At 48.9% G+C, this 23,278-nt stretch overlaps 8 protein-coding genes across 8 annotated transcripts; 5 read left to right on the top strand and 3 right to left on the bottom strand.

Annotated features, from left to right (window-relative positions):
• The first annotated feature begins 3,977 nt into the window (after window positions 1-3,977).
• On the top strand, window positions 3,978-6,552 carry BDV38DRAFT_224601 (uncharacterized protein). Its single transcript, XM_032052834.1, has 2 exons — window positions 3,978-6,350; window positions 6,407-6,552. Exons 1-2 carry the CDS (start codon window positions 4,089-4,091, stop codon window positions 6,443-6,445), a joined length of 2,301 nt encoding a protein of 766 aa, XP_031908138.1. The 5' UTR covers window positions 3,978-4,088; the 3' UTR covers window positions 6,446-6,552.
• Window positions 6,553-7,106: 554 nt separating this feature from the next.
• On the bottom strand, window positions 7,107-7,526 carry BDV38DRAFT_275409 (uncharacterized protein; the record flags this gene model as incomplete). Its single annotated transcript, XM_032058024.1, has 1 exon — window positions 7,107-7,526. One exon carries the CDS (start codon window positions 7,524-7,526, stop codon window positions 7,107-7,109), a length of 420 nt encoding a protein of 139 aa, XP_031908137.1.
• Window positions 7,527-7,601: 75 nt separating this feature from the next.
• On the top strand, window positions 7,602-11,761 carry BDV38DRAFT_275408 (mitochondrial inner-membrane-bound regulator-domain-containing protein; the record flags this gene model as incomplete). Its single annotated transcript, XM_032058023.1, has 4 exons — window positions 7,602-7,655; window positions 8,102-8,517; window positions 8,568-8,956; window positions 9,852-11,761. The coding sequence occupies 4 exons, from the start codon at window positions 7,602-7,604 to the stop codon at window positions 11,759-11,761; spliced, it is 2,769 nt and encodes a 922-aa protein (XP_031908136.1).
• Window positions 11,762-12,212: 451 nt separating this feature from the next.
• On the bottom strand, window positions 12,213-13,810 carry BDV38DRAFT_275407 (glycoside hydrolase superfamily; the record flags this gene model as incomplete). The annotated part of the gene is made up of 2 exons (XM_032058022.1): window positions 12,213-13,572; window positions 13,647-13,810. The coding sequence occupies 2 exons, from the start codon at window positions 13,808-13,810 to the stop codon at window positions 12,213-12,215; spliced, it is 1,524 nt and encodes a 507-aa protein (XP_031908135.1).
• A 639-nt stretch (window positions 13,811-14,449) lies between these two features.
• BDV38DRAFT_275406 (aromatic alcohol reductase) lies at window positions 14,450-15,463 on the bottom strand (the record flags this gene model as incomplete). The annotated part of the gene is made up of 3 exons (XM_032058021.1): window positions 14,450-14,927; window positions 15,001-15,377; window positions 15,431-15,463. The coding sequence occupies 3 exons, from the start codon at window positions 15,461-15,463 to the stop codon at window positions 14,450-14,452; spliced, it is 888 nt and encodes a 295-aa protein (XP_031908134.1).
• Window positions 15,464-16,547: 1,084 nt separating this feature from the next.
• On the top strand, window positions 16,548-18,093 carry BDV38DRAFT_275405 (fungal specific transcription factor domain-containing protein; the record flags this gene model as incomplete). The annotated part of the gene is made up of 2 exons (XM_032058020.1): window positions 16,548-16,610; window positions 16,795-18,093. 2 exons carry the CDS (start codon window positions 16,548-16,550, stop codon window positions 18,091-18,093), a joined length of 1,362 nt encoding a protein of 453 aa, XP_031908133.1.
• A 252-nt stretch (window positions 18,094-18,345) lies between these two features.
• BDV38DRAFT_262274 (phosphatidylinositol-3-phosphatase YMR1) lies at window positions 18,346-21,539 on the top strand. The gene is made up of 3 exons (XM_032056093.1): window positions 18,346-18,641; window positions 18,715-19,197; window positions 19,254-21,539. The coding sequence occupies exons 1-3, from the start codon at window positions 18,618-18,620 to the stop codon at window positions 21,006-21,008; spliced, it is 2,262 nt and encodes a 753-aa protein (XP_031908132.1). The 5' UTR covers window positions 18,346-18,617; the 3' UTR covers window positions 21,009-21,539.
• A 1-nt stretch (window position 21,540) lies between these two features.
• On the top strand, window positions 21,541-23,220 carry BDV38DRAFT_262271 (40S ribosomal protein uS3). Its single transcript, XM_032056092.1, has 3 exons — window positions 21,541-21,843; window positions 22,063-22,376; window positions 22,511-23,220. The coding sequence occupies exons 1-3, from the start codon at window positions 21,690-21,692 to the stop codon at window positions 22,841-22,843; spliced, it is 801 nt and encodes a 266-aa protein (XP_031908131.1). The 5' UTR covers window positions 21,541-21,689; the 3' UTR covers window positions 22,844-23,220.
• Window positions 23,221-23,278: the final 58 nt, after the last annotated feature.

Raw genomic sequence — 23,278 nt, 5'->3', positions numbered from 1 at the left:
CTCTTTGAGATATACTTGCTAATAAGACACTAGACTCACATAAATTAACAACCGGCTATGTTCATTACGGTCCTCGGAGACAAGACCTCGCGTCACATCAGCCGACTTAATAGCCCACTTAGACAATAGCGCCTATGCAGGAACAGATGCAAGACCTCTCAGTCTTCTTCATCAAACTTGCTCGTCTTCAAGTCAGCCAGTCAGCCAGTCTCTACTCCTCATTTCCGGAGTCAACCTGGTAGCATATTAATGGATGATGGAAATTTGTACACCCTTAGCCGCATCCATGGTATTCCTCGTCTTACAATCATTCGGCAGCTCAATTGCGTGCTCATGGTTCAGCAATCTGATCCTGGGTACTAAACCGGGTCAAGCTAGAGGGGGCATCGGTGACAATGAAAATGGCACGTTGTTGGACAGAATCTGGTAGTGTGGAACCTCCGAACAATGCTAGTGGCGTGCGATGGCTCGCGGTGACTATCACTGGCATATAGTTTGTAATCCTGGTGTTCGGATACGGGCCAAGATGGCGGTATCAGAAGAGGTCAAAGGACCTTGAGGCTACAGCACGTCCCGAAACGGCACCTTAACAAGTTAGGATTCAGGCACATAGTCAAATGAGCAGCTAATAAATTTGAAGAGATGATGGAGGAGAAGAGCCAAAAGCCGTCGTAAAGACCCTTTGTCTTAGGGTTGAGATTAGTCACGTGTCTTATAATGCATACACACATACGACTCCGTACCAATGATTTAGATTCTGTCATTATATAGATTTTGTTAGTTGAGGGTCACATTAGAGATTGGCTATACGATGTGATAATCAAGTGTTTACAGATAGCGTCACGCCTTTACTCCGTGCATAGGCGCCAGCCACAAGGATGCTATGAATCTAGGAAGAGAAAAGACCGCACCTCCCGCTCAAAAGAAAAAGGCAACAAGAAAATTTCTGCGAAAAACATCTTTCGACTTTAACGCATGCCATTGCCCTGTTTGAACCAAGTCTATCAGAAAGATTTAGTAGTACATATGGCTCAAAGTCGGTTGTACTTCGGGGTGGTGTAATATTTTTTTCTGTAATATTTTCTGCACGTTGATGTTGATTGTCTCCAAACTCTGCGCTAGGCATATACTGCGTAGTCTATCAAAGATCTAGAACATCTAATTTTTGGGATTAGCATGGCTCCAACAGTGGGAGCGGAAAATGGAATAGGACGACAGCAGTGTTTGTTGATGTGAGAGAAGCGCCAGGAAAAGGAGAAAAGCAACCAGTGGGGCTGGCTAGCAAATTCCTAGCATTTAGAGTAGGTAAACTAGTTGGCATCATTGTTTTGCCATCTTAATTTAACCTAATGGCGACGAACGCAAATATTTGGCACTCGCGGGCACCTTTCATCTAGAATTCATGGTAGGGTATGTCATACGATATCTTTAAAGGAAAATTAATTATATAGTTGTGGGGAGAATACAGGTCGGACTTTTTTTAAGATGCATGATGCATCTTAAGTCCGCTAGTCAAAATGGGCCGTCTTTGCCGGGACGGAGTATGTGCTGATGTAACCTTCTTATCATCAGTGTATACCAGAGATTTTTGCAGGTGCAGGAATCTCCGTTATAATAGAATGGCCTAATCCTTTGCAGTAGGCGTACGTACATGTGTCGCATCTGGGAAAGGATCTTCTCTCGGATAAGGGGCAAGGGGGAGATTTGTTTTTTTCTGTCTTTTCTCCCCAAGGATAAGCAACTGACTAATATCAATTAACTAACTAGTTAGTCGCCGTTTCGCTTATGGTGGATAATGGGGGGTATGGAGCTTCAGCCTCATGTTTAAGCTATGCTTGATCTGATATTTGAGTCCTTAACATAAGAAAACGGGCATCGATGGGGACTGTATAAGGCAGAAGTTGGTAGCAGGTCAAAGCCTTCCTGTGGCGTTGCTGGACCCTGCCGATATTAATTACCATGTCGTGCTCTAAGTAATATCGACGGAGTAGAGTATAATAAATTCAAGATGTTAGTATACACACGGAAGGAAACCTTAGGCTGCACACCCCTGTCAAGTGACTTGAACAAAAAATAGTAACGGAGAACCAGAAAGTTGGAAGAAACCTTTTTCTGTTTCCCCTCCACTTTCCCAGGCACTACCGAAGGTTCCCGCCCATTCCCCGCTTCAATGTCTCAGAGATCTCTCGTTCAACTTTGGTTACCTGTGCGGATCACAATTTATCCAATGTCAAAAAATGACATAATCCATCTTTGGATGCCCAAAAGACGGTTGAGCGTTGTTGTGACCTGTGCCACTAGGGAAGCCAAGACACGCCTTGATCGCGTTCTTGGAGAGATCCATTGGAGTACGCGTGATCTCCAGCAGTTTATATTAATTTATCGTACTTCGTATTGGGCAAAGTGAAGCTCGGACGAGATACTTTCCTCTACTTGGTAAGCAGTGCGATAAGTCCTAACTTTCTTGACGGGCACTACTGTATGCAGGCCAAGGCCGACCTCGACCTGCATGTACATACAACAAACCATCACATTGCTGGATACGATTCCCGGGGATTCTGAAAGGCGAGATTTGCCAGCGCAAAATAAAACCAAAATAAAAGACATAAGGGAAAGGAAAGTTGTTCGATGCTCCCCTTTCATTATCTGAGCCGTGGGCTAGCACTGGATTATCACCAACTGGATCCCTCCGCGTATGTTTGTGGAGTAGCAATATACGGGGATGGGGCAAAGGATCCCAACTAGACAATTCAACTTTGAAGACCCCTGCCCAAGAAAAAACAAGACTTTCTTGGTGGACGAAAAAAAAGGAACCAACAGGCAAACCCCGCTTAATGGTCACTGTCGATCACCAAGCTAAAACAAATTAAACCCGACAGGGAAGCCCACAGAGGCGCAACTTTCTACTAACTGCTCGTGCGCTTATTGACTCACGATGCTAGCCAGCTTCACATGCTACCGAGCTCAATCTCCGAACAAAGAAAGCCGCATTTCCGTGCAATATTTTCTCTCCCTAGAGTCTTGCCTCCTCCCGCAGTCGGCTGAGTTCAGATACCGCACCTAACTTCCCCATGCCAAGTGAACAATTGTGGGTGAATAGGAACCCCACAGTTGGGGGTCGTTATCTTCCCCGATAATTTCCTCTCATGGGCAATGCTCCGTTCCCCGCAAGGAGAGCGCCTGAAAATCATCTTTCGAAGTAGTTAGCATAGCAAACAGTCCCCCGGCTGAGGTAACCTTTAACCAAAGAAATACGTATAGAGCTAACTCAAGTAATAGGAATAATCACGGGCCGTGTGGGTTAACCACAATTCACCGCCGCTCGGAGTACTCAAGTCGTAGGGTTTGCCCGGGCCCGTACCTCAATGGCATGCAGTCTAGTCAGGGACTAACTGCTACTATGGCTCTCATGCTCCCAATCAGGGAGCTCCACTGTCCTCGTAGATCAACAAGTTAATTGGAGTATACCCCCATAGGCATAGCCGCAAAGTATCTCGGCGATTGTCAAATGCTCGCTTGGTTCAAGAAAACCAGTTCCCTTGTCGATCGCCGAGGCTGAACCGAAATTGAGAGACAATATCTGGGGATGAAGAGAGATTCTCACGGAAACTCGCAATTTATCGCGCTTTTCATTTGCTCCCCGCAAGGCTGATTGTCCCTCACTCACCCCGGGGATCCACGGCTCACTCCGACAAGCATAGCTTGCTCCAGATCGCACCAATTTCTCCGCCTGCCATCGACCATACGACCCTGCAGCGGTGCTGCTATGTCGACAGGGGAGCAAGCGATCAGCATGTCGTATCAAGTCCATACCAAAAGGGCATTTCCCCCGCAGATCGGGCCCAAAACCTTCTGCCACTGACATCAATGCTGGAGAACCACCAATGCAACGCCTTTTGCTTCACATGTGGGGATCATTGACTAGCCCTCGGCCTAATCCGGTTGTCGCCATTAGCTTTGTGGACAGAATGGAGTAGACTCCCGCACGCCTGCAGACATAAAAGGAGTCATGCAGCCTCCTTGGTTCTGGAATTGGGCCCTTCAGTCGTCAATTGCTGGCCATCCCCTGTGGAGAGTATACACCCAGCATGCGTTTCTCAACAGTAGTTTCCGCCCTTTTGCTTTCCAGCACCTCGCTGGCAACACCAGCCCAAGTCTCTTCAGCACTGGGTAGTGCCTCATCACAGGGGGCTCCGGAGGAACATCCGATAGCTCAGACACCGGCTGCTGCAGAGGCGACTGCTGCAGCTGCAGCTGCCCAACCAAGCGATAATGCTAGTCAACAACCGAACGTCAATGTCAACCAGCAGCCGACTGCTGAGCCTAGCCAGCAGCCCACGGTCAACGTGAATCAGCAGCCGACTGCCGAACCCAGCCAGCAACAAAGTGCCAACGACGAGCAGCAGCCGACTGCCAACGTCGCTCCACAATCGAACGCCGCCCCAGGGCCGTCATCGAGTCCCAATGCCAATCAACAAACGGATGGTGGTCTGCTGTCACATCTAATCCCCACTGGCGTTGCAGAGTCTTCTACCCAACAGGAATCTAGTGCGCCTGCCCCGACTGCCTCACCAGCGGAGCCCGAGGGTAGTGCTTCGCCTACCGAACAGTCCAAAACTCAGGAATCCGCTACCAAAACTGCCGCTTCCTCCTCAACGTCGTCAGCTGGTAGTCCGTGGGAGAACCTTATCCCTGATGGAGTTACCGGAAACCCTGGCACAGACCTGGGCAATGGACTCCAGGGTCTCCTAGGTCTCCTGTCTCCAACTTTCCTCAAGGATGTTGAATCATTCTTCCACCATTTTGCCTACCTATTTGACGACAAGACTACGGAACAGACCAAGTCTCTTATCAATATTGGATCTGGCCTCCTTACACAAGACTTGATCAAGGAATTGAATAGTCTGCTGAGCAACGCCGGCAAGCTGTTGACATCTGACTTTGTTGATGAGATCCAGAAACTGATCAAACAACTTGGTCCTCTTCTGACAGATGACCTGTTCAAGCAGATTTCCACATTATTGAACAATGGAAATGACCTTCTGACCGCTGAGTTTGTCAAGGAGGTCAATGCTCTGATTGGAAACGCCAACCAATTACTGACAGCTGAGACTGTTAAGGAGCTGCGGCAACTTATCGATTCCCTTGGTCCTCTCTTGACTCCTGAACTCTTCAAGGAGATCAGTAGCCTCCTTAACAATGCCAACGATCTGTTGACTGCGGACTTCGTCAAGGAGATTAAGAGCTTGATCAACTCGCTTGGTCCTCTGCTTACACCCGAACTCTTCAAGGAGATCAGCGGCCTCCTTAACAATGCCAACGATCTGCTGACTGCAGATTTCGTCAAGCAGATCAAGAGCTTGATCAACTCGCTCGGTCCTCTACTTACGCCTGAACTCTTCAAGGAGATCAGTGGCCTCCTTAACAATGCCAACGATCTGCTGACTGCAGACTTCGTCAAGCAGATTAAGAGCTTGATCAACTCACTTGGTCCTCTGCTTACACCTGAACTCTTCAAAGAAATCAGCTCGCTACTGGATAATGCTAATAGCCTGCTGACTAAAGACTTCGTCAACACGGTTAATAACCTGCTCAAGGAAGCCGGCCCTCTACTCAAGCCTGAATTGTTCAAACAGATTAGCTCGCTGCTAGACAATGCCAATAGCCTGTTGACCCCATCGTTTGTCAACGAGACTACAGGCTTGATTGACACTATTTCTCCTGTTTTGACACCTGACCTGCTCTTGAAGGTCGGTAGCTTGTTGAATAGTGCCGGCAACCTGCTGACCGATGGATTTGTCGACGAAACCAACACTTTGATTGGCAACGCCAACTCTCTCTTGACAGAGAAATTTGTCAAGGAGACCAGCGGTTTGATTGATGGCATTGCACCGATTATCACTCCTGAGCTTCTGGGACTTGTGGGTGGTCTCCTTGCAAATGCCAACTCTCTCTTGACACCGAAGTTTGTCAATGAGACTCAGGGCTTGATTGATGGCATCTCGCCCGTCCTCACACCCGAATTGCTCACGCAAGTTGGTAGTCTTCTCAACAACGCTGGCAAGCTCCTGACGAGTGAGTTTATTGATGAAACGAAGAGCCTGATTGGCAATGTGGCACCTGTCATTACTCCCGACCTGCTGGAGGATGTCGGCTTCCTTCTCGGCAACGGAACGAACCTGCTTACACCCAAGTTTGTCAACGAGACGAGAGACCTCATTGATGGTGTCTCGCCTGTTATTACCCCAGAGCTACTCGGCGAAGTTGGTGGCCTTCTCGGCAACGCCAACGACTTGTTGACTAAGAAATTCGTCAACGAAACACAGATTTTGATCGAAGACGCCTCAGAGGTAAGTTAAATCTTAAGCTATGGCTTTGTGGCTATTCACTAACTCATTTTTTCTAGTTGCTCCCTGTCGTAGTAAAGATCTTGGGTACGCTGTGAAGGATCTGAGCCACAGTTCAAGGGCTTATGATTAACGGACAACGAATTTACTTTTAATAATACGAGGATATTATCACGTGCTCTTATGTCGATAAGATTCATGTTTGTGATGCTTTTGGGTGCCAAGAGATAGCGGCCCCAATTACAGTGATGTGTGATGTTTTAATAAGAATCCGTCCATAGCCCAACCTTGAAACCATGTCCATGAGATGGTTCAGTTCGCTTGCAGAGAAGTACCTTGACGACAACAAAACACATGGTCCCGAAGTAAACACGCAATTCGTGTATGAGATCGAGGTCTATCATAGCCCAATAGACAACCCCACGGCTTCCTTTCTTCCCTTTCCCCTGAGGAGATCCCTGACTCAGTCCAAAGGCGGTTCCTTATGCCATTGCTAGGTGGTTTTCTTCCAGGCCCTTGGATCAGGTGGTTAAAGTAGAGAGGTGTTGAAGAGGCAAGGTCGGTGGGAAATAGGCGTAGATGGTCGGAAACCGTAACCCGCGATAGATCAGTGGCGAACAATGAACGGTGGATCATAACCGAGCTTGAAGCAAGCATCGTGGCGGCCGGACTCATCCCAGTATGAGAAATAGAACCCCCAAGATGTTGGGCATGTTCTATTGACGGTTTCTTGAAAGCAACCCCCCTTGGATTCCTTATTCAAGCTGGAATATCTGATGCTTTCACTTCTTGGTATTTTGACAAAACTTTCATCTCGGTGTTTCTTTCCTTGATTTTCTTGTCCATCGCTTTCTGGACATCTTCGCGCTTCCTCTCGGCGTCCTCCATCTTCTGTTTTACTTCTCTTGCAGCCTGTTCCTGTGCTTTCAGAGCTGCTTCCGGCGATGTGTATTCTTGCCGTAATTGTTCAATCTGGGCGCGGATGTCCTCAGCTTCTGCATCGATCTGAGTACAAGTGACCGGGTGGTATCTGTGTGGCGGTAAGGGCTCCCCGGGGACGCGGAATTCGGGAAGTAGAGGATGTATTGGGGTAGTGCGCTGAGGCGAGCCTAATGGGACTTGGTTGATTGTGGGGGAAGGTGTGGGCTCTGAAGGCGGGGATAGAGGTTCCTGATTCATTTTGCGCTTTTGATTGGACTTAAGCTGGGCGTAATATCTCCCGACTTTCGTTTGAGACTGTCCGAAGCACTGAAGATGCGCTCGTTAGCGGATTTTACCTCCGCAGCGCTGGGAGGCACACTCAAGGCGGTCAGTTTCTGCCGGACGTATCTCAAATTAACGCCCGCCTTGGCGCGGAGTGTGGGGAAACTGGAAGCATCGAACTGTCATCTCTGACAGAGAGGTGCTTATACGATAGTGAAATAATTGAGGAGCAGATGCTTATATAGTGCTCGCTGGACTGAGCCTTGCCAACTATGCAGGCTTTTGGTAAGCCTATTCCCTACGTGATGTTTGTCCTGTCAGCGGAGCATTATCCGTACCCCTATCAGCCTGGGCATCATGACCTCATAGGGCCCTGATGCTAACGTATGGATCTTTCTAGTTCCAAAGAATAGGAGGGTGAGTCAAGCGACATACTCTGTTTATTCAATTCATTGACTGTGTTCGTAGCCCAGGTTTGAGCTTGGTTTAAGAGTAAGCTACTTGTGTCCCCTGGTCTTGATAAATCGATACTGATTCCACGGCCGCTGAAGATAGTCGATCTAAACAATGTTCCCCTCGTGAACGGCACGGCGTTTGTCAAATGGCGCTTACCTTCGTCAAGCAGCGCCGAAAACCATGGGCATACGGATAAGGCGGTCATTATTGATCACCGAGCATACTGGAACTACGAGAAGACCCTGCAGGTTCGACTTACTATCGACCGGAACCAGAGCTTGCACGAATGCGAACTACAATTTGAAATTATACAGGAGTTTGAGTCGGGGGGAGGCGGCGATACCAAGAATTTCCTGGGAAGGATCAGACTCAACCTCGCTGAATACGTGGATAAGAGCGATGATGACGAGGGTATCGTGAGGAGATATTTGATGCAAGACAGCAAAGTAAACAGCACTCTTAAGATAGGGGTAGCAATGCGTCAAGTGGAGGGCGATAGGAATTTTACGACGTGTGTTAATACCCGCCATACACCCTGGCTTGCTAACTGACGTGCGGTAGACCCCCTTTGAGATCGGCCATGGCCTTCGGTGGCATCACGGGCGTCATATCTTCGGAACAGACCGATCCTGACGATTTGGGTCCACTGCCATCTATCAATACGCAAAGCAGGGAAGCTGCTGACATGCAGGATATGTACCGCCGGACCTTGGCTGCTTCTTGGAACTCTCACTCCGACGACGTACCTGCGGATAAGCTAGTTGAGGACCTTTTCTCAGGAAGCATTAGCTGGAGCAGCGAAGTTCATGATCTTCAATCGACCAGGGCCAAGGAAGGTGAACATCTTCCCTCCACCGGTGCAGCTACGAAAAGTACGTCGGCGAATAGACTTTCACCCAGCTTTGAAAGACGACCGAAAAGCTCCTCAGGCAACCAGCTCCGCAATGACGGTAAATTGCCCGAATTCAGCTCGAGGGTTGGCCACAACAGGAAGAGAAGTAGCATTGAACATCAACTTTATGGTACTGCGAAGGGCAATGCTTGGAAGAACCGCAGTAATGACCACGAACTCTCGGAGTTTGATGTTCGGGAGGACCTAAGGAGCTGGGAGATTGGTGTTAAGGAGTGACGGCGGAAGAAAATATTTCTCGAGTCTTGTGTTCAATCCTGTATTTATACATAATACCCATATTATCCTTCTCTTTTCTGAATTCTGTTTCATTTCATTCTTAGTACACTATCGGATCGTTGAACATTTGAGATCGGAAGCCCTATCACCGATTAGGAAGTGCCCCATCCATTAACTATTCCCTTTTGGGGCTAGCGCTATTCTAGGATCAATTCTCCCAAGCTTGAAAGTTGAGCTTCAACATTCCGTCGGCGAAAAGTGACTTAGCGAGTGTCATTCTCTCTTTGTGTCCCAGATGCTTTCGCGATCTTCAAAAGGTGTCGCGGGGCTTCTGAGCTGCCCGATACCCCCTTCCTTCAGAAAATGTTCGTCGCCATCGACCCTTCGACTACGCGACGTTTTTGTCCGCTCCCAGCATACGGATGGCGAGCCAGAAAATGATAGCAAAGAACGCACAGAAAGCACAGAAAGCACAGAAAGCACAGAAAGCCTAGAATCCCGGCCACCCCGATACAGACGCAGAGTAAAACCTCAGACAAGACCAACGAGAGGGAAGTTTGACAAAGTACCGATCAATGTATCTTCCTTGGGAAATCCTGGTGAAGTAGTTGTCGTACCGCACCCAAAGCGTCACCGCTTTGCCTACCTTAAACATCCGAGATATCGCACCGACGAAAACACGAAAAATGCGCTGCCGTTTATGCTGAACGATATAGAGAACGCCGACGACATACTCGATGACGATCTAATTACGGAACGAATCGAAAGTTTTCGCGCACCTTATCGCCCGGGAGATAAATTGAGTCCCGCCGACTGGGAGAATCTTCGGTCAGACGTCCAGACATCATTCACAATCCAGCAACTGTCGGACTACATTGAGCATTTTAAGGCGGAAAAGACAGTGCCGGAGGAGGGCTTAATACTTCATGGAGGTGCAAAACTTGCCCAATGGAGGCCTGGGACTTCGGCTTTTTTTGAAACGGAATCGGCTCCCCAGGTGGGAGCTGCTAAAAGAGTTGCAACATCGCTAGATCTGAGAGGCAAGTATCTGCTCACTGAGCGGATACTTCGCGATTGCTGGTACCTTGGGCTCATTGGCGAGGTTGGCCAGTTGGATATTCGTCTTCCCGCCCACTCACTATCGTTATTTCTACACTCGGAGCACTTTTCCTTCGAGGAGCTGGCTGGTCTTCACGATGCGAAGATTGATATCACGCATTCGCTTGGTCTTGTTCGCATCACCGGAAAGCTTCATTCTTGTGAATTCATCCGTGACATCATATACGACGCCACAACCAGAATACGAGAGGAGGATCTTGAACTGTACCCCCCTGGCGCTATCCCAAAAGGCAAAACTCGTGTTTTCACTGCCGATTTCCTGTCATGGGTCAGCAAGACTTACGGCGTCTCATTCGATCTGACCTCCACTACACCAACTAAGATGTTCTACCTTGTCGAAAACAAACCGAACGCAGATAGTGCTCGGAGGACACTGAATCTGGCAATCCACGATGCCACTCAGCCTCCGATCCCATTCGGCACTTATATGGCAGCCTCAGAGCCCGTCGACACCTACGACATCAACCCGGAACTCAATGTATCATGGTTTGATCGACAGAAGTCATGGTTCCGCTGGGCCGTACCATCAGCGCAAACAACCGCATCAAACATGTCAGACGCACCATTCTTCAATAAACACGAAACGCGCCTATCAGATGAACTCCTTAAACTTCTACGAGCAAGATCACGCACCAATCTCGGCAACGCCGAAGCCCATGAAAGCATAACAGCAGCAGTCGGTCGTTGTCTCTTCCAGCACAAGCCGTTCGAAGGGAAGGCCATCACCGCCGCCCAGCTAGGCAAACTGGCACCTCAACGAACCTTTACAACCGACATCCCCCGAGTAATCCCATTCCTGCACCAGCTCGCCGCAGACTATCCGGAGGAAGAAATCCAACCGCACCGTCTTCGCCTCGTCCCATCCGCAGTCCATGCAAACATCTTTCCCCAACTCGAGCTCGAAGTTGCCATAGCCCCGGGAGGCTTCGAGTCCGAATACAACGTGCAAAACGCCAGAGCAATCCTATCCCAAAGCAGCGTCGACTACCTCCTCCCCGAATGCGGCCTCGATCTCCGCTTCATCCGGAAATTAACCCATGATGTACTGGACAGCTTCGGCGAGGACGGCCCCCTGCAACCCCTCCAGGTCTCTCTGCGGGAATTCTTCTCCAAAGCGGTGATCTACGAGGGCGAGACTCCTCTTCCGGCCTTTTCTCAGCTCTCAATCCCCAACTATCTCTTAGTTGAGGCGGGCAAAGAACGCGATCCCGATGGCTTCACTACGGCAGAGTACATGTATCTGCCCGTTAGCGATTTCCGGGGCACCCGTCTCCATCAGTATGACTTTGAGGGTCACCAACTTAATTACTCTTTCTATGAGAGTGGGCCTTTTAGTCCTCATCGTACGACGGATATTTTCTTGGATATGGATGTGGCTGGTACGTCGGAACAGTCTCCTTCGGAAAACGGTGACTCCCAGGAGCCTGTTCAGCGAGAGTTTGGTTCTTTCTATAAGGCGGCTTGCTCTTTGGCGTTTGAATTGGATAGATCTGGACGTATGATGTGAGATGGATGCGGTTAACGCTAAATATATATGTATATTACTTAGATTTTCTTTTTCGTCTGGGCCATCGTTGCTCTTGTTTTAATAATCTTTGAAGAATGTAAATACGGTTATACCCTCTCCCTCAAGTGTTGAGCTAGGTGTCATGTAGCATCATGATAGTGTAGCGTGTAGCGTCTGGGTACTGCAGTGCTCTTGCAAGCATTTGTCTACATTCTAGTGGGATTGTTCAATCTCGAATCGTAGTCGGCTCACGTTGATCGGACATATCATAAATGCATGGCCCACGTAGTAAGGATTAGGGTATAAAGTGCTATTACCCAAGGGTTGATTTAGTTTCCTGGTAAATTCGCCCGAGAAACATTAAAAGTAGGTAGTTGGTCTGCGTTTGTTGATCGAGACATTGGTGACGGTATAGAATAATTTATCACTATAAAAACTATATTATTGCATCTCATTGCACACTGTTAGTGTTGATACTGACCAGGTCGTAGAAGTCGCTGACGCCCTTCCTGAAGCCATTCTCCCATTCCTCAGCAAAGTCCTCATTCAACTTTCCGGCCTCAGCGAAACGTTTTCGAATCCATAGCTCCATTGCCCCGATCTTTTCTCCTCCGTTCCAACCACCTGCTATAACGTCTCGTGACAATGCGCCAAAGAAGTTCAGTGCATCATTGAACCCAAGATCCCAACCAAGGACATACTGTTGGTGCTTGTGAGTATCCGATGGGTCCGAGTGTTGTGATAGAGCAGACTCTCGAGACTGCGACCGGTGGGCCTTGGCCTGTGTAATTCTACTGATAACTTGTGCTCGGGGAATTGCGAGCCATGAAGGGGCCGGTATAGCATCATTGCTGACTTGCCGCTCAAAGTCCCACTCATCACCAGTTATCCGGTGTATTTTGAAGCCCAAGAAAGCGGAGCCGCATGCTTTGGACTCCCACTGTTTATTCTGTTCTTGACCGAAGGCTTTGGTTAATACCGGCCTCTCGGACACATCCACGCGACCCCAGGTTTGTGCATCCATTGCGCAGCTGTATTGTCCAATATAGGCGTCTACCGCAGTTCTCTGAGAGCCCACTTTGCCTTGACGAGTTGAAAGTTCGGATAGCTCATTGCGAAGTCGTGAGATGATAGCCACGGGGTCCATGTGCTGATATGATCCCGTCGTGTAGTACTTGTGGGTATCCACGATAATCGGACTCCTGACCATAGGACTTTGAAGTCGGTTTTTTGCCATGGCATAGTTCAATGCTTCAGCAAAATTCCTACCATCACTGATGTAGATGGGTAGGGGTGGGTTGATACAGCTCGTGATCTCGAGAACCTCATCGTACCATTTCCGAAGATCACAGGTTTTCCAGTCCGTTTCGCTAGATATTTGAACTCCAATCACCCCAGACATCGCATGATACGTAACTTCCTGGACGATAAAAGCAACGCAGTCCGTAGCTATCGCCCAATTGCGCTCACTTGCGCAGAAGTCAGCAATCCCCATTTCACTATGACTGTTCTGGTCCATACTACCTGGAATAGTCTGAAAGTCAAGGAGGACTCCGATACCATGGTGGTAACATTTCTCGACGAGACGTTTCAGCATATTCCAGCAATTGACATACACCTCGGATGGCTCGCCTTCGAAATCTGTACCCATACAGAAGACTGGCCCAAGGGTAAAAAAGCCTATCGGGATACGGATTGAGTTGCATCGTGCCACATCTTTGAGCCATATAACATCAAAGTCGGTCAGAGCAGTCCGCCAGTGTGCTTCCCATTTAGAGCGAGTTTCCTCGAGTCCGCAAGCCTTGAGTGATCTGTGTACGTGAAATTGGGTCAGCAACGAAGTCAGCAAAGTATTTTTTTTTCTTATCTCCCTATGCGCACTGACATCTTTACCTCTTCGAGCTCCTTGGAGCCTCCGGAGTCACTACTCGATGCGCCATCACTTAACCAGGGTCCGTGGACGAACATAGAGCCTAGGTTGGTCCCATGCTGGTATCGGTAGCGAAATATATCCTCCGCAGTTGGTGGTGTGTAGTTTGAGTCAGTCATGGTCAGGCGGCGGCTTCACAGATGCTTAGCTACTTGGAGAAACTGTTTCTGGGTATATCTGGTCCGAGAATCTGAAAATGTTGATGCAGAGCCAAATAGTAACTAAATCTAAATGCATGGGAAGCAACACTTGTGACCAATGGCCTCAAAGGAACGTTTAAAAGTAGTTGGCAGTATCTATTGGAAGAGGTAGTCCATCACAGGCAACATATAGCTTCTGGACTCTGTATTGCAGGACTGGTTGATGTTCCAAGCTGTGAGTACATCTTCAAGGAATGAGACGGATTTGTAAATATATCAATGATGTCATCTTTGAATTATGAACACTTTCAGCTTACTAACAACACAATGCGCATAGTAACTAATGTCTCTCTCTCTCTCTGTGTGTGTGTGTGTGTGTGAAGAAACTTTGTATGTTCTAGTCCCTAACTAGAAATATGTATAGTTAAGAACCCTGAAAAATTAACACCGACGACATTTCGACACTTGGCGAGAAGACCGCCAAATATACGTATTAGGTCAATGCTAGATTCCTTATGACACTCAATTTATGGAAAAACAAATACTAAAGTCTTAGGTCCTTGGATAGTATTGAAATATTACAGGCATACAATGAAACCAATCAATTGAGCCCACACATTATCGTGCAACGATACGCTTGACAGTATCCCGAACCGATTCCAACTTCAACCCCAGCACATCGTTGGCCAAGGTCAGGTCCTTGGCATAATTAGCCTGCACGCCTAGGGTATTACCATAACAGGTGGCGCGGACCAGGTGGAATGCACCACTGAAGTCGCCAGCACCGAGTTTCTTGAATCCTTCACCTACCTGGTCCTCGGTGGTGGTTGCTTTCACGGACCATTTAGCCGCTGTTGCTTCTTCCAATGCAGCCAGGATCTCGTTCTGGGTGGTTTCAACAGACGCGATGTAGAGGTGTCTGTTACTGGTCTCTTGGGGGTGCTGTAACACTGAAACGACTGCTTGGCCAAGCTGCTTCTCATTGGTAAGGGTGAAGCTCTGGTTACCGCCATCCCAGATTGTTGCAGTACGCTGTGCGACGTCAAATTCAAGGAAGCCATTTACAAGGCCCTGGTAAACCGAATGAGTCATATTTCTCGGTAGGAAAAGGTAGGGTAAAGAGGTCACTTACCTAATCGAGCAAACCTGAAGTGGCGATGGCAGTCCACGATAGGCCATCGGATTGCTTAGTCTTCAAGTACTCGATGATTTCCTTCTTCTGGCTAAAGAAGGGAGCCAATTTCAGGACAGCCTCGTTCTGGCTGTTGGAGGAAAACTCAGAGGGAATGAATCGTTGAACACCAGACCGAACTGCAGCATCGACAATCTTCTTCTGCTCACCAAATGCTGCGGCACCTACAGCCGAGATGATGGCGTCTTGGCTATTGAAGGCAGCCTCAAGGTCGGCGTCTGAGAAATCGCTCTTGCGGACAGTGATACCGGTAGGGAAGCTAGCCTTACTCTCCTTGCGAGACACGATGGTAATGTTAAAGCTGGAAGATGCAACAAGGCTATCAAGGATGATCTTGCCAATATCACCGCTAGCCTAATTCGAGGTGTGAGTTTGGGGGTGAAATGCGAAGATAAAATTTTACATACACCAATGAGAACGATGTTCTTGTATCCAGCCATTGTAGTAGGATATGAGGGAAGAATTGAGCTTAGAGCAAGCGAGCAATTGCGGATTGAATAGTATCACGGGCCGTTTGTGGCGATGTCTCTGTTTTGTGTATTGAGAACTGCTGACGCCGTGGCAAGGACAGCATCTTTATATGTACGAGGCTGGGCACTCCAGTGAGGCATTTTCTTTTCTATACAGCATGGTCAGTATAGAATCAGCAACAGTATTACTAGTTAGTTCTTGCGATGACAAATGGATGTGATGCTTACATGCGGACTTGTCCTCCGTTCCTCCGCTGTAGCCAATCAGAGCAGCTCCTCTCGGGACCTGTGCCATTAAATTTATACTACTACTAGTAGTAGTACTTCCATTCCTCATCCCACTCAGCTTCAACAAACAGCAGCAACCCATGCCCCGCCAGGTGATTGCGTCAGGACGGTCCTGTCTTGAGTGCCGCCGGCGTAAGATCAAATGCGACCGATCCATGCCCTGTGCATACTGCGTCCGGACGCATGTTCACTGCACATACCCTCAACCCAAAACAGGTGGAAATGCGAATCATTCTGTGGGTACTAGTGACCTGGTGACACGGGTGGAAAGCATAGAAAGCAAGTTCCAGTCCCTCGAACAAAGTCTCGCGCAGATCAAACAACTCCTGCATATGAATCCTTCATTGTCCGGTCAGGAACATGATCCCTCGAGGCCTGTAAGCTCGCCTTTTGCTGTTTAAAGTGAACTGTAGAAAGTCCATGGCCAGTAAGCTAGTTACTAAGACAGTAGTAGGAAATCGAACAAGATCGGCGTACCTCCGGCTGGACTGGTGCTTCCCATCCTACTTCACCCAACTATGGGCAACTTTGGCAGTCCTTTCCTCTCAGGCCGGACCCTTCACCAACGCTAGAAACCCTTCATCCTTCTCCATCTGTAATCGCGCTCATCTGGCAGACCTACCTGGATGTGGTAGATCCCGTGCTAAAAGTTTTCCATGCCCCAACCGTGCAACGGCAGGTTATGAGTGTCATTCGAGGCCGATCTAACCTCAATGCTCCTACAGAATGCTTGATCTTTGCAATTTATTACTCTACCATAGTGACCATGTCGGCGGCAGAGTGTCGTGAGGAGTTTGATGAGGACAAAGCCGTACTACTAACGCGGTATGTATGTTTCTCATGGGACGATGCCTTCGCTGATTGAATAAGGTATCGAACGGGAGTCGAGCAGGCCTTTTCGCGCGCAAACTTCCTCAGGTCTCTGGATTTGACGGTCCTGCAGGCATTTGCTCTCTATCTGGTAGTTATACATCCATGAATAAACCAAAACAGAACCTAAGTATTTTATTTAGATCTGCGGCAGAAAGGACGAGAGTGGACCCAACGTATGCACGCTTATAGGCGTTGCCATTGGAACTGCCATGAAGATTGGTCTCCATTACGATGGAGCTAGTCTAGGTCTATCTCCTTTCGAGGTGGAAATGCGTCGCCGGCTCTGGTGGCAGATCTGCACTTTGGATGTCCGGACAGCAGAGGACCATGGCTCTGAACCAACGATCCCCGAATCAGCCTTCAATACCAAATTGCCGTTGAACATCAACGACACCACCCTGGAACCCAACATGAGCGAACTGCATCAAGGTCAATCTGGAAGAACCGAGATGACCTTTACGCTGGTCCGGCTTGAAGGGAGCCATTTTGCGCGAAGAGTGGCATTTTCAGACAAATTCTGCCGCATTAACTCATACCCAGTCTTGAGCGAGGCGCAGAAGTGTGAGGCAATAGAGCAATTCAAGGAGCGTATAGAGAAACAGTATTTGTCGTATTGCGACAAAGAAGTTCCACTTGACTTTATCACCACTGCCTCCACTCGTCTGATCTTGGTGAAATTAAAATTGTCAGTATGCAGGCTACGGAGGGATCAAACTCCGGGCATGCGTATGCAAACAAATTACCGGAGGACTTGCGAGGAAGTCCTACAGTACGCCCAAACGCCCCGAAATTACGAGAAAGGCAACAGATGGCTCTGGCTTTTTCAGACCTATGTCGAATGGGATTCACTGGCTTATCTCCTGCTCCATCGCTGTATTGCACCTCCAGAGGAGCAGTCTGATGCGGTGTGGAAAACTGTCGACGAGATCTACCGCCACTGGAAAAGTGAATCAGATAACTATCGTGATCGCCGCTGGAGACTTATTGAGAAACTTCGATTCCAAGCTTTCACCGCACGAGGTAGAAGGCAGACAATCCCTCAATTGCCACGAGCGACGCAACCGGATCATATCACAACACCTGAACGGTTTGATCTTGGGCCTGCGATCAGACTATACAATATCTCGTCCACCAGAGCCCAGCGGACAACAAATACCGGGGCTAACCAGCCATCTAACGTGGAAGCTGCTGCTCACGCACCCTTACCACCTGTGACAGGGTTTCGGACAGCAGAGTCCAATCCTAGCACTGAACAGCCCTTCCCTATGGGGACTCACGTCAACGCGACAATTCAACCCGTAGAAGAGGCAATCTCGAGTGCTGCTGAATTGCCGAGTGGGGGTACTGGCTGCGAGTGGAGTGCAGCCCTATTTGGAACGTTTTGGGATCTCACCGGATCTGGACAAGGTGCCTCTGCATCATGGCTTGGTGATGTCTAGTTATGAGATGCCTAAAGGGGGAAATTCGTTGCAAACAAATACATTATATGAAATCATTTGGGCGATTTCCCGATATCAGAAAAAAAAGAAGAAAAAAAATAGAAAAGAAGAAAGCAATATGCTGTGTAGGTAGACCGTGTAAAGGATGGGATCTATAGAGTGTGGTCTAAATATAACATAGGATATAAATTGAATGACGGGGGCTAATTTATTGTGATTAAGGTTAGGCCTTGACGTAAAAGGTCACTAGGCGAGGGGCTCCGCATTTTCAAGTCCCAAATCCGTCCCGTTGGCCCAAATTGAATTGTCACTTTCCCAAGGGTCCACGCAAGTTCGTGCCAAAGCCCTACTTTTCCTTGGTTTACACCTTCTTTTCTGACTTCATTAAACTCTTCTTTCCTCCCCCCCGGCCCAAAAGGGACTTGTCAACTACAGGCGGCTCCCTCCTGTACAGCGCCAGTGCCAATTTGTTCCCCTCGACGCCCAGTCATGAAGCTTATGCGGATATAGCAAACAACAAAGACATGGAGAGAACACGGGTCGCTAAGGTTTGCCGACTGCCGCTTATGCTTCAAGTTTCGAGACGGGATATCCTGACATTCTCCTCATCCGTGATTGCAGGTTGAAGATGTGACCTTGGCGCGTCGTGGTGAACAGGTTGTTGGCACCCTCCACCTCACCCCTCATCATATCATCTTCTCCCATACCCCGTCGCTGCCGGACAGTGCGAAACCTTCTGCTACGCCGATCAGACCGAGAGAGCTTTGGATCACTTATCCTATCATCTCTTTCTGTACCTTCCGCCCCGCTCCGGCTGCTTCCCGCCAACCATCGTCGATCCGTTTGCGTTGCCGTGACTTTGCATTCGTTTGCTTCTATTTCGCCAGCGAGACGAAAGGCCGTGATGTTTATGAGAGTATAAAGCAGTGGACATGCAAGGTTGGGCGGATCGAGAAACTCTACGCCTTCACTTACCAGCCACCACCTCCCGAGCGGGAGCTCAACGGTTGGGAGCTATACGACCCCCTGAAAGAGTGGGCAAGACAGGGAGTAGACCGGGATAACCATGGCTGGCGTATCTCTCGGATCAATACGGACTATACGGTAATAACCTACACGTGTGGTGGGTTCGATAATGTGGCTAACGTGGACGGATTTAGTTCTCCCCGACGTATCCTGCGCTCTTGCCGGTTCCGTCCTCCATTTCTGATAATACGCTTAACTATGCGGGGCGATATAGGTCTAGGGCAAGAGTGCCCGTGTTGACATATCTTCATCCCGTTAACAACTGCTCAATCACAAGAAGCTCACAACCCCTGGTGGGTGTGCGTCAAAATCGGAGCATTCAGGACGAGAAGTTATTAGCTGCGATTTTCTCAACATCTCGTTCCGAGAGACCGCTAGCAAATTTCAGCCCTGCGCATCTAGATCGAGAATCTTCTGGTTCAACACAAGGTGATGCGAATGATGAGGCCGTGACTGATTTGACCAGGGCGGAAGACTTGGAGGATGAGCTGTTAACTTCATTCCACAGCGACTCGGATGGCAAGCATCAGATATATGGTGCACAACAACACAACTTGATCGTTGATGCACGACCGACGGTAAATGCATTTGCGATGCAGGCTGTTGGTCTCGGCTCGGAAAATATGGACAATTACAAATTTGCAACCAAAGCATATCTCGGAATTGACAACATTCACGTTATGAGGGACTCTTTGAATAAGGTGATTGATGCTTTGAAGGACTCGGATGTCACCCCTCTAGGACCAAATAGAGACCAGCTTACGCGCAGTGGGTGGTTAAAGCATATTACTGGAATTTTAGACGGCGCGGGCTTGATTGCCCGCCAAGTTGGCCTCCAACACTCACACGTATTGATACATTGCTCGGATGGGTGGGACCGGACCGGACAGCTTAGCGCTTTAAGTCAGATATGTCTTGACCCCTATTATCGTACGATGGAGGGCTTCATGGTGCTGGTGGAAAAGGATTGGCTTTCCTTTGGGCACATGTTTCGGCACCGCTCTGGACCCTTGAACAGTGAAAAGTGGTTCCAGATAGAGAATGAAAGGATCGGAGGTGATTCCAATCGTGGCTTCGGGGAGGCCGGCGGTGCGGGCAAAGCTATCGAGAATGCATTCCTAAGTGCCAAGGGGTTCTTCAACCGAGATAACACAAGTCGTGACTCTCTTCCGGAGTCCGATGGAGAAATGCAAAGCTACGATTCAGATACTCCTGGTACCAAGAAACTCAGCTCCGCTCCAAGGTCGGCTGCCCCCGAAAAGGAGGTGACGAAGGTGAAAGAGACTAGTCCAGTGTTTCATCAATTCCTCGATGCCACCTATCAACTGCTGTACCAATACCCGACACGGTTCGAATTCAACGAGCGGTTCTTACGCCGGCTGCTATATCATCTTTACTCGTGCCAGTACGGCACATTTCTTTATAACAGTGAAAAAGAGCGTGTGGAGTCGAAAGCGAAGGAGCGTACCCGGAGTGTATGGGATTATTTCCTCGCCCGGAAAGAACAATTTCTGAACGCGAAATACGATCCCCATATTGATGATCATAAGCGGGGGAAAGAACGCCTCATATTCCCACGGCTCAGTGAAGTCCGGTGGTGGAGTGAGGCATTTGGTCGAACGGATGTGGAAATGAACGGTATTCGTTCGACTGGATCTCCTCCTACGCAACGTGAGAACATTAATATGGAACGATCACCGGTGCTAGCTGGCATTGAGACAGCTCAGGATGCTGTGACCGGTAGCACCGGTATGAAAGGGGCTCACAATGCTGCCTCAGCTGGCATGGCAGCCGTCACGTCGGGAATCTCGAGTTTGGCTTTCTCCAAGCCCAGGGAGAATGGGCAAGACCCCCAAAACATGGGTCAGCTTGAAGTTGAGATGCAATGAACGAGTAAAACGAAAAAAAAAAAGAAAGAAAAGAAAAAGAAATGGAAAACTGTTTGGTATTAGGCCATATTTATGAATCGGTGTATCTACGAGAGCTGGCAGGATTATCGATCCGGATGCCACGGGCATAAATCTTCGCTTATGAATGTGTGCATGATTGTGTGCTTGGCCTGTCAATTGTTTGTTCTTCGGTATGAGTACTAGACAGAAAGAGATACAGCAAGGGGAACGGTAAACCCATGATTTCATGATTCGCGCTGGATTGATCGACAATGTGAGCATAGCAAGATGAAAAGTGTCTAGCTGACACAGACTCTAGTACTATGTATGTTCTTAGTATGGGACCCTGGCATCCATGGATGGAGAGCTCGTTGCCTAAAGTGGTTAAGGTTCGATTGTAGGGGCCCATAAATTTCAGTGCCTGAGGCCACTGGACGGGCCAGGCAGGCTAGGTCCAAAAATGGAAGGGGCACAAGCGACGGGCCAGGGTTAACCCTATCACAGAATTGGGAAGGGGAAACCCTAAACGGCAGAAACCCCACTAAAGGCCGACTGTTCAAAACTGATCGAACGGCAGCCGACTATTTCGCCTTTGAACGACTTCCCAACTTTGGTGCTCCGCAACCACCGCGTCCTCGGCCGTTTCTTCGACAACTTAATTCACCCAACAGAAACGCAATCATGGCTGCTGTCCAGGGAGCTATTTCGAAGCGCCGCAAGTTCGTCGCCGACGGTGTCTTCTATGCCGAGCTGAACGAGTTCTTCCAGCGCGAGCTGGCTGAGGAGGGCTACTCCGGCGTTGAAGTCCGTGTCACTCCCACCGTCACCGATATCAGTACGTCGCCCAATTGAGATTCCATTGCTTTTTGTTTCAATTTGTTTTGTGGGAGGTGGAGAAGGATTGAGCGATAAAACAATGGAGAGAAGGAAGAACATAATTTTCATAAGGAATAAAAATATGAAAGAGGTGGAATGAATTGGATGTCTACTGGTGCAAAATAGTCGGAAGAGGATCATACACGAATGCTAACGGATGCTCTTTTTTTCTCTGCAGTCATCCGTGCCACCCACACCCAGGAGGTTCTCGGTGAGCAGGGCCGCCGCATCCGCGAGCTCACCTCCCTCATCCAGAAGCGCTTCAAGTTCCCCGAGAACTCCGTCTCCCTCTATGCCGCCAAGGTCCAGAACCGCGGTCTTTCCGCCGTCGCTCAGTGCGAGTCCCTCCGTTACAAGCTCCTCAACGGTCTTGCCGTTCGTCGTGCTTGCTACGGTGTTCTCCGTTTCATCATGGAGAGCGGTGCCAAGGGTTGCGAGGTTGTCGTTTCCGGAAAGCTCCGTGCTGCCCGTGCTAAGTCCATGAAGTTCACTGTACGTTCTCTCGCATATCTCATGGGATCGTGTTTTTGTCGGCGAAAAAGGGCGGTGTGAAGAGAAGGATAAGCCGTGGCGGCTATATGAAGGGAAGGAAATCAACAGCGTTGCTGACATATATCTGGCTATAGGACGGATTCATGATCCACTCCGGTCAGCCCGCTAAGGACTTCATCGACAGCGCCACCCGTCACGTTCTCCTCCGCCAGGGTGTCCTTGGTATCAAGGTTAAGATCATGCGCGGTTCCGACCCCGAGGGCAAGGCCGGCCCCCAGAAGACCCTCCCCGATTCCGTCACCATCATCGAGCCCAAGGAGGAGCAGCCCGTCCTCCAGCCCATGAGCCAGGACTACGGTGCCAAGGCTATCGCCGCCCAGCAGGCTGCCGAGCAGCAGCGCCTTGCCGAGCAGCAGGCCGCCGAAGGCCAGGAGGGTGCTGGTGCGGAGACTTTCCAGCAGGAGTAATTGGTTTCATTTTCTTAGGCCCTGCTCTTTTTTCTTCGTTCCTGTCGTCCTACCTGATATCATTACCTGACGCAAATAAACAACTACATGATCTTCCATTTGGTTATCTTCCTCCGCTAGCAAGCTAGGAAAGGCGTCTTCCCGTCCCACAGCTCTGTTCCTGAATTCCTAGTGAAACATCTAGGTAGGAAAAGATAATGTCCGATACGAAATTAGGGGGCAAATAAAAAAAAGCAATTTACGGTTCATTATGTGCAACGATTATTAAGTCACGGGGAGAAACAAAACCATGGCCAATATCTAGTAGACATGAGAGTACAAGCGCATGTGACCGTTCATCTATAGTCTTGTAGAATGACGATATTGCGATGCTACCCTGACATAGATCCTGTTAGAATGTAAATAGCAGCATTCGTATCAAATATCACTTTTATT

This window comes from Aspergillus pseudotamarii (genome assembly GCF_009193445.1).
Source record: "Aspergillus pseudotamarii strain CBS 117625 unplaced genomic scaffold BDV38scaffold_91, whole genome shotgun sequence".
Classification (NCBI taxonomy): domain Eukaryota; kingdom Fungi; phylum Ascomycota; class Eurotiomycetes; order Eurotiales; family Aspergillaceae; genus Aspergillus; species Aspergillus pseudotamarii.
The sequence above is the reverse complement of the archived record's forward strand: the minus strand, read 5'-3'. Positions and strand labels throughout refer to the sequence as shown.

Coding starts and splice junctions, on each gene's coding strand:
- BDV38DRAFT_224601 (XM_032052834.1), top strand. CDS start 4,089: ATGCGTTTCTCAACAGTAGTTTCCGCCCTTTTGCTTTCCAGCACCTCG. Junction 6,351..6,406: donor TGATCGAAGACGCCTCAGAG/GTAAGTTAAATC, acceptor CATTTTTTCTAG/TTGCTCCCTGTCGTAGTAAA.
- BDV38DRAFT_262274 (XM_032056093.1), top strand. CDS start 18,618: ATGGAGAGAACACGGGTCGCTAAG. Junction 18,642..18,714: donor AGAGAACACGGGTCGCTAAG/GTTTGCCGACTG, acceptor CCGTGATTGCAG/GTTGAAGATGTGACCTTGGC. Junction 19,198..19,253: donor GGATCAATACGGACTATACG/GTAATAACCTAC, acceptor GGACGGATTTAG/TTCTCCCCGACGTATCCTGC.
- BDV38DRAFT_262271 (XM_032056092.1), top strand. CDS start 21,690: ATGGCTGCTGTCCAGGGAGCTATTTCGAAGCGCCGCAAGTTCGTCGCC. Junction 21,844..22,062: donor TCCCACCGTCACCGATATCA/GTACGTCGCCCA, acceptor TTTTCTCTGCAG/TCATCCGTGCCACCCACACC. Junction 22,377..22,510: donor CTAAGTCCATGAAGTTCACT/GTACGTTCTCTC, acceptor ATCTGGCTATAG/GACGGATTCATGATCCACTC.